Source organism: Gavialis gangeticus, unplaced genomic scaffold (genome assembly GCF_001723915.1).
Source record: "Gavialis gangeticus isolate Ggan-Ray unplaced genomic scaffold, GavGan_comp1, whole genome shotgun sequence".
Classification (NCBI taxonomy): Eukaryota; Metazoa; Chordata; order Crocodylia; family Gavialidae; genus Gavialis; species Gavialis gangeticus.
The window spans coordinates 85,611,671-85,620,648 of NW_017729033.1; the positions used below are offsets into that span (position 1 = coordinate 85,611,671).

Sequence of the window (8,978 nt, forward strand, 5' to 3'; positions counted from 1 at the left end):
TCCAGGCACTGACGATTGTTTTGTATTTCATTTCCCAGGTGTTTGGCATCAACATCGTCAATAAGGTAAATGTTCAATGACCTCACCTCTGCTCGTGCCTTTCCCAGACCCTAACTGCAGAAGGCACAATGAGCTTCCCCAGGCAGGAGTCCCTGCTGCTGCCATACACCTCATCTGAGATGGGTGTGGGCCCAGGGCTTTCTGGGGCCTGTAGACATCTCTCAGGGATGCAAATGCAGCTGCATTTCATCCCTGATCTTTACATTCTGGACCTTGGCTCTTCCCTGTTCCTCATTCCCATCTCCTTGTTGCTCCCCCATGGAATTCAGGACCCAGAATTAAAGATGACCCCGATCCGGTCAGTCACTGAGCCATCCAATCAGCTGTGCCATCTAGGATGCTGACAACTCCCAGAGCTTCCAGTTCACTTACAAAGAGAAGTTCCTGGGGAACATGCTGGTGAGTGGGGAGGAGCCCTGGAGACCAAACTGCAAAGGACCTGGTGGGAACCTAATGGGACTGGTTTCCCTGGGAGCGGTTGTTTTGTCCCTTGGCTGTGATGGGATTATTGGAGCCTCATGGGGGGTCTGCTTGGGGCCCAGAAAGCTAGTACCACTTGAAGCTTTCTAGGCAATGCTGCATTGTGGGCTACTCTTGGAGGGCCCAGCTATAACTGGGATACAGCTCTATTTCCTCTGTATTGATGCCATTGACCTGAGCAGGATCCTGGGGCAGTGGCCAGCACACCCCTGGCTCTATTTACAGCCCACCTGGGCGGGCATCCTGGTGGGTTTGTGTGAGGAGGCTCTCTGCTTTCCACATTCATTTCCCCTGTATCATGTCTCTGTTTCTGCCTTTTAGGACTTCATGAAAGAAGAACCAATAGATTCTTTGGCTTCTGCTGTTCGCCTCAGGGCCATGCTTGCCAATGAGTACCTGAACTAGGTGATTCCTGCCCTGACCCTTGGCACTGGGATGCCAAGGTCAGAGATGAGCTTCTTCCTTAACTCTCTGTTGTTCTTCCTGTCTGAGCTGGAGCTGAGAGACACCTTCAGGGCTCAGGCCACAGGCTGCTTTCCCTGTAGCTGGGGTCAGAGGGTTTGAATGTATTTGGTCTGCTTGGAGATTTGGATTTGAAAGACTTGGTGGTGTTGGTTGTGGAACAACTAGGAGTGGTGGGGAGTGCAAGTTGCTTCTCAGCTTCCAAGTCTAGTGGGGTTTGGATTTTGGGTTCTAGGTTCAGATCATATCTTAGCACTAGACCCACTTTCCCTTGTGGCTGGCAGTCAGTGTGACTGAGGGCTTTTCTTCCTCTCTTCCTTCTGCCAGCAAGATGAAATCCTCACTGAATCTGGATGAAAACGGAAACATCTTTGATGACTGCCTCAAGTGCCTGTTGCCTCTTCCAGCTGTGCAGCAGCTGAGGGAGGAGGGTGAGATGGCTCAGGACTCTTTCCAAATACAAGTACACCTAAACAGTTGTCTTCTGGCATCACCTGCTGGGACCTGCTCCCCAGTCTGCTCTAGGTCCTGGCAGTCACCCCTGGCCTCTCTAGAATGGTGCTGGGTTTTGTGACACATTCCAGCTGGCCCTGAGCTTCCCTCTTCTATCTCCTGCTTGCAGTCACTGCACAAGTTGTCTGTGCAGGCCTTGGGTGAGCTCATGAGGGGTCTCCTTGAAGAAGACCCCACAGAGAGTTGGTTCATGGAGATGTTCCATGTGAGTAGCCAGCAGGAGCAGGCAGAGCTCTCTTCTCTGGGGACAGTGGGAAAAGGCCAAAGAAAGGTTTCCCTCAGCAGGGAAGATGAGAGGGGAGTCTCCCAAGGTGTCCTTGGGGCAATGGATAGTAATTCCCTTGCATCCTATTGATATCACTAGTAGCTGCACCATCTTGTGCCAGGGTCACTTAACAGCTCCTCTGGCTTCAGGGGAATTAAAACCTGCCTGGGATGTATCCAGATGATAAATGAATCAGATTGCTTGGAGGGATTTCAGTGGTGATGGTGATGTCTGCTGTTGAAATTGGTCCTCTGACAATAGTTTGTTCTTCTGACAACTTCTTGAGCCATGGTTCTTCTCTGACAAGGAGTGGGAGAGAGATAGGGTCTTGCAGGCCAGCTCCCAGCTGCTTGTTGCCTATTGGGAGACAGTCTATTGCAGATTAAGTATGGTCTAACTCTCTCTTGCCTTGATGTCCTCATGGCAGCTTCACCCTGAGATGCAGAAAGCTTCCCTAGCAGACAGGGTCCCACAGGAATGCATTCCTGTTTTTACCTTCCCAGGATCATAAACTTAAATATCACTCTAGCCAGACACAGGCACATGTCATTCATTTCTTTCTCCTTTTTTCTCAGTTGCAAGAGCCTTTTAAGCAATTTGGGTCCCTGCTGGGGCTGCTGGTGCCCTACACCTGCACCACTCTGGCCACCGAGTGCTGCTGAGTGCATTGCCTGATCTCTCCACCTACAAGGTGAGGGAACTCTGAGTAGGTGCAAGTGACTCTGCCTCTTTTCTCCCTCTGGTAATGTCTACTCCTCTCCTCTGTCCATTTGCTGCTAGTCTAGTGACAGCTCAAAAGTGCCACAACTGGTCCCTGGAAGGTCTCCTCCTAGGAGAGAAGAGTTGCATGGTGTGAAGAGCCTGGCCCTCTTTTGGGAAGTGTGAAAATAAGCCCCCCTAGCAAGAATGGGGAGAGGCTTGTAGCAGCTCTGGCCCCACTGAAGTCACTCAGACCTTGAACATCACCCTTGGACCACACTGCCCATGGCATTGCACATGGTTCCTCCATGGAGCCAAGGTTCTTTTTCAGGCATCATTACAGCACTTTTTCCTCCTTATTTTCATTCCAGGCCAGTCCATGATCATGGATGCAGTGGAGGAAGAGCTGAGAGGTTACCATGAGGAGCTCAAAGCCTATAGCCCTGAGGCCTGTGCTTATAGCATCCTTCCACATGGTGAAGGTCGGTGGCTCAAGAAGCTGGTGTGGAGACTCCTTCGTTGTCCATTCCTTTGCTCACACACGGTTTATCTCTTTCTTTGGAGTGTGTGGGGGGGAGGGGGGTGCATCGAGGACACTTATTGTTCATCCACTATGTGCTGCTGTTTACCCATGTCCATGGTAGAAAGAATAAGGCAGAGCAATATTAGAAAGTTTTGTAGATAGTTCTGTCCTTGCACAGAACAAATCTTTGTCAGTACAGCAACCAAGTGAGAGCCTCAGCCAGGACTTGGTCTCCTTGTGTGCCTGTTTTAACTTATCCTGGGATGCAGTTTGGCTGTATTCATGTTGTGTTGTCAAATGATGCTCTCTCCCTTGAAGACCAGTGGAACGTTCAAGCACAGGATTCACCTCTTGCACATGCTGAAGGGCAGAAGCTTATGCACAGCACAACTCTTTAATATCACTCTTGAACTTTGGCGTTCAATGCAGTTTCCCTTCTTTCTATTTGTCTCCAGGTCATTGGCAAATACTTTCCATTCAACCAGGTCCTTGACTTTGTGGGGAGCATAACATATGGCATGGTGTCTGCCAGCCCCATGTGTGCCACAGCAGCAGGACATTAGTTCATTACAGTCCTGAGGAAGCATGGAGATGCCCTTCTGAATGAGGTAAAATTGAAGCTGAGGAGGCTTTCTGCATTTGCTTTATGCTTTTTAAACACTGCTTTCATGTGGAGTGAACAGCAATCTTACTGTTGATCCCTGGACACGAAGCAAGTTCCATTTCCCCTACTAGCCAGAGATGGGGAAGAGAAGATCAGCTGCACCCAAGAGAAAGAGCACAGGAAGGCAAGTTGGGGATTCAGTGACGTAGGTTATTGATAAGAGCTTTCTGCCCTGGAAGGTTTGGAAACATAGATTCTGGGGCAAATACAGCAAGAGAGGGCAACAAAGAGTCTGAGGCACTCAGCTGTAGCTGGGCTGGGACACCATGCTTAGGCATGAGGAATGGATGCACACTTCCCTCAGTGCCACACCATGCAGGGGTCCATGGCAAGGAAGGAACTAGAGATGGTTGTGTGTCCTCAGGCATTTCCCAGCCTTGGTAGAGGCTATGTGAAATGCTTCTTTTATCCTGCTACTCTCCATGGGGTTGAGAATAGGGCGAAGGAAAGAATGGATGCCAGAGGTACTGCAGCCTCCCCCCTTTCCCTGTTCTGGATGGGACTGGATATGGGCACCTGAACCTACCACCCTGCAGGCCTGGCTGTGTGCAGACTGGGGAGGTGTAGTTAGAAATGAGAAGTGTGAACTCCAGCGTGCAGTTCCAGCAGAGCTGGTCTCACCTGGAAAAATTACAGCTACAGTTATCTTGCTCGCGGTCCCAGGGATTCTCACAGGGGTTCTGAAGTTGGTGGTGCTTCTTGGTCCTGAGCTGAGCAACCACACAGGCAAAAGGCCAAAATTAGCTTCTTAAAACCACCGCAGATATTGATATTTGTTGGGGTGTTTGTGCAAGCATGTGGGTTAATGTCAGGCAGAAATAAGTCCTGGGCGGCACATACAATTAGATTGTAGGTATGTGCACATGGGTGGGGGAATGGCTGAGGGTGCATGGGCTGGTTGGGGTCTGCGCACATGTTGCGGTGTCCACTTTCACCCCAAGTAGTGGCACAGGGGCATGCTCACTTCTTAGGATCAGCCGGAGGCAGCAGTGTCTGGACGTTGGTTCCTTAAAGCAAGGAATTTCTAAGATGGCAGCAAATTGCCAAACTGCGGGAGGGGTTGGTTTGGATTGTGCTGGCTGAATGAGAAAGGGGCCCTTGTTCTTGTTATCTTCCCTCCATGTACCAGACATCCTCGGCACCATTTTTATCTGGATGCTGACAACTTAGGAAAGGTCTGTGAGAGGCTTCCTGCTGGAAGGGGTTTCCATTCTTGCTGGCTTCCATCTAGAGGCAGTGACCAGCAGCCTCCTTAGAAAGCCTCTGCCAATGGACAGGTACTTGCCACTCCCTACCTCTTGTGCCTGGTGGCACACACACATCCTGCAGCCTAGCAAAGCCCATAGTGTTTCAAGTCAGCTGCAGATCCTTTGGGATGAGCTGGTAAGAGTCAATGTCCTAGTGCATTTGCTTAGGAAATGCTAGGCTTGTGCCTAATAGCACTGGCAGATGACATCACTGTGCCCCAACCCTGTCCTAGATCAGGAGAGCCCTTGGCCTTTGCTTCAATGACCTATTTCTTCATGACACCACAGGAGTATCCACAGCTCATATCTAATTTGTGTTAAATTGCAGTGACGCTTCTGAGCTCTGGAGGACCTTGGGTGGCGATGATTTCTTCACTCTCCACATACTACGCTTGCTCATGAGCAAGATTCAGTGTCCAGCCAGCACAGACAGGAGCTCAGCTGAGGACATGGTGGCCCTTGGACCTCTAGCAGTAAGTGACAGCACAGGCCCAGCTCTATCGGTTCCCCCTTGGGCGCTAGAATCCTGGTTCTTGAGAGCTTGAGATAGGACGCACAGCTGTGGGGCAAGCTTTTCTCCCCTGCTCTCCTGTCCCCCTGGTCACCCCCACTCCTCCATCAGCAGCAGAAACACAACAGCTTCATGTTACATGGCTAACTGACTCCATGAGACTTTGGAACTAGAAACTCCTGTAACCGAGAGGTTCCTTCTGCTTTGCAGCTCTCCATTCAGGCTGCTGGTGCCCCTGCACTTCCCAGGCAGAAGTGTAGAAATGTGACTGGGAAGGGATGTGACTGGGAGTGCAGGGATGTGACTGGGAAGGGAGCCAAGTGCTAAGGGAGCTGCTGCCAGAGCTGGTCTGTGCTCTTCTGGATGTGAGGAAAAGACCTTTAGGCTTGGAGTTATGGATTTACAGGTGTCTTCCTCAGGCTAACTCTGGTCTTCTCTATCCTTTCAGGCAACATGTGCATCTTTGGAGATGCTCACTACCATTTACTCCAGCCCCAGCCCAGTGCTGAGGGAGCTGGTCCCAGAGATCCTCTGTGCTCTTTTGGAGCAAGCTGGCCGCACTGTAGGGCAGGACATGTCAATTGCCACAAGGAGCATCCAGTGGAGGCAGCTGCAAGAAGTGGGCAACCCTTGCAGGTAAGGAGTAGGCTGCACCTGCTTTCACAGGTTTGGCTTCACTTCAGGCTCGCTGCCAGCAGGGTGTTCTTGTCCTTGCCAAGGGCTGTGCTGAGCTGTCTTGGTCCTAGCAGCTGAAAGAAGTTGTGGGGGGGGGGTCTCTGTGAAGGGCAGAGTTTGAAATGTTAAGGCTGGGAGGGCCTTTTTGCTCCTCCAATCTGAGCTCCTCTGGGACAGGCCAGGCAGTTTCAGCCCAGGGGCGTCACAATCTCCATTAGTGGCCAGCACACACTGGGCTCCCAGTGCTTGGGACCTGGGCATGTGATTTCTGCATGTTCCCATGCTCTACACGTGGCCTTTGTCCTTGTAGGGAGAGAAAAATGGTTGCCCAATTCTTTCCATAGTGCATTTGGGAGAGCCTCCATGCATCCCGTCTGGCTTCCAGCACTGATTTGTACAAGGCCCTGCCCTCCCTGTCCCTGTCAGGGGATTGCAAGACATGAGAAAGAATGGCAACATTTGTCTGATCTGAGCTGCCTGCCTTGCGCAGCAAGTGTCTGAGTAATGGACCTCCCGAGTGACAGGGAGTTTTGGTTCTTCTCTGGCCACAGCATCTCATTACAGTCTGTAAATCTGGGCCTACTCTCTTCCCAGGCTTTCTATGGAGACCCTGGCCTGTGCCATATCTAAGGCCCTTGGGGAGAGAGTGGCTGCAGCCCTCTGTGGAGAGGGAACTTGGCCACTCCTTGAGAGCCCCCAGACACACCATGAGGGGGTGTGCCAGCTGGCCAGGTAAGAGAGGCAGGCTGGATTGTATCTGTGCTCTAGGCAGTGGGATGAGTGGTGGAGGGGGAACTTTCCGTGCTGCACCTGCAGGGTTGTGGGGTGCTGGAGACGTGGAGCTTGTGCTCCAAGACATGAGACCTGCCACTTCAGAGCAACTGAGAGTTGGCAGTGCCCAGCTGGTCCCCGAACTAGTGGCTTTCTCTTGCAGGGCTCTGCTTCCATTGGGCATAATAACATCCAAATTCATAGGGTAGGTCCTGCAGCGGGTCTGTTCCACAACTGAAAAGCTGTACATTACTGGTATGGCCTTCATCAGCCAGGTAAGGACCCATAGAGAATGAGCAGTTTGATGAAAAGGCAGCTGTTTAATGTGCTCTTTCCCTGGGGAATCCCCTGGTCTCCTTCCTAGAAGGGAGGACCACTGGAGGCAGTTGGAAGTTTTTTTTTCCTGTCCTTGCCTCTGCTTTTCCATTTCTGCCATATGAGAAGGAGAGGCAGACAAGGATTTCCTTACTGACCTGCCCCTACTGAGCCCTTGTCCTAGCCAGCAGCTCTGAGTTTGGTCCTAACTAGTGGAACTTCTATATCCACCCAGCGTCCCAGGAAGACACGGCTCTAAAGCAAGCAATGTCCCTATTTACTCGCATCGGCATCATCTCTCTCGCTTAGACTAAGCCCCTGTCTTCATGATTTGCCTGGCTCTAAACATACAGGCCTCCCCATGTCCAACCGGAAAGCGCCACATGCTGAGGCTCTTCCTTGCGGTATTCTGTGGGATTCTGCTGTGGCACAGGTTACTTTTCTGCTGCAGGGCTGGGCTGTTGGCAATGACTGTGCTGGATCTCACAGACACATTGGTTTCTTTTAGCGTATGTGTGATCCCATCATCGAAGAGCAGAAGCTCCTGAAGCCAGTGCTTTATTTTCTTCAACAGCGAGCCAGGGATTCTAATAACCTGGTATGGCAGCTAGAGGACTGGGCAATATAGTTTATGGTGCCCCTGAGCAGATAAGGTTGAAATCCCTCTGCATACTTTAGAAAGCAGCTTGACTATAGAGACCAAACAATGAGGCAGGGCCGAAAGGGTGCTCAAGAACCTGAAGTGTATCCAGTTTTGCTGTCTCACCCCTTGTGGTGTCTCTGAAGACAGTTGGGTGTGACAAGTATAATTTTGGTGTAGAAGTGGATACCTTGTGTCTCACAGGCATACGGGAATGTAACCATGGGGGCTTGGTCAGATGAAATCCTGAATGCTCTGTGAATGGGAAAGCCCAGAGGTGAGGAGCATAAACACTGATCAGTGTGTCATGTCTTCTGTTTGTACAGCTGAAAAAACACCAGAATGCCATCCTAGAGACCTTGTTCCTGGCATCGTTTGTGCCTACCAGTGCTCAGATCATGCAGGAGGGCATGCACACTGTGACAGCTAAAATTATTTCTACCTGATAAAGGTGCTTGCTGAAGGCTCTATGAAGATTAGACCAAGTGTTTTTCAGTGGCTTGAATATATTCTCTGAAACTGGTGCCTCTCTAGACAGACTCCCTTACCCTGTGCCATGCTCAGAGACAGATTCTGGGGTGGGATGCCATGCAATTACACATTAGAAGACAGCCTTTGCTCTGAAGAGCCTTTGTTTTCCATTGGGCTTTTTGCCCATACTGTGGAAAGGAGGTTTGCCTTGTAGACAGAGCACAGGGCCCAGCAGTCAGGACTCCTGGGTGTTCTTGGTTCACAAGTTACTGGGCTCAGTACAGTTAATTACTGCATACTGGGTGACCTTTGCTGGCTTGTGCTAGGCAGGAGGCCAGAGCAGCTAATCCCAATCAAGACTTCTACCCTTAAAATCTATTAACAGCAAATCCACAGACCCAGGATTTCTTGCCCTTTCCCCCTTTGGTGCCAAGTTCTAAGTGGTATTCCACATGAAAGCTGTGCTTTAAATGCCATTGGTTCCATTATGAAGATTTCATTTAAAACATCAGCTAAAATTTGATATCTTCCATGTGTCAGGTATCCAGATTCTAGCTGTATTGCTTCAGAGGAAAAAGCAATCAGGACTCGTGGTAGAGGTGATATCTTTTATTAGACCAACCAGACTTTTGAAAAAAAATGTCTTTAATTGTCTTTATCCAATGGCAAGCTTTGCGAAGAT

The 8,978-nt window shown here is 50.4% G+C and overlaps 1 protein-coding gene across 1 annotated transcript; it reads left to right on the top strand.

Annotated features, from left to right (window-relative positions):
* Nucleotides 1-4,570: 4,570 nt before the first annotated feature.
* LOC109304112 (maestro heat-like repeat-containing protein family member 2B) lies at nucleotides 4,571-8,239 on the top strand. The gene is made up of 5 exons (XM_019526618.1): nucleotides 4,571-4,943; nucleotides 5,242-5,386; nucleotides 5,873-6,060; nucleotides 6,694-6,831; nucleotides 8,152-8,239. The coding sequence occupies exons 1-5, from the start codon at nucleotides 4,936-4,938 to the stop codon at nucleotides 8,153-8,155; spliced, it is 483 nt and encodes a 160-aa protein (XP_019382163.1). The 5' UTR covers nucleotides 4,571-4,935; the 3' UTR covers nucleotides 8,156-8,239.
* Nucleotides 8,240-8,978: the final 739 nt, after the last annotated feature.

What these genes read in the sequence shown, in the direction of transcription:
- LOC109304112 (XM_019526618.1), top strand. An exon ending in TGGCCCTTGGACCTCTAGCA is followed by an intron (nt 5,387 to 5,872) that starts GTAAGTGACAGC and finishes CTATCCTTTCAG; the next exon opens with GCAACATGTGCATCTTTGGA. An exon ending in GAAGTGGGCAACCCTTGCAG is followed by an intron (nt 6,061 to 6,693) that starts GTAAGGAGTAGG and finishes CTCTCTTCCCAG; the next exon opens with GCTTTCTATGGAGACCCTGG.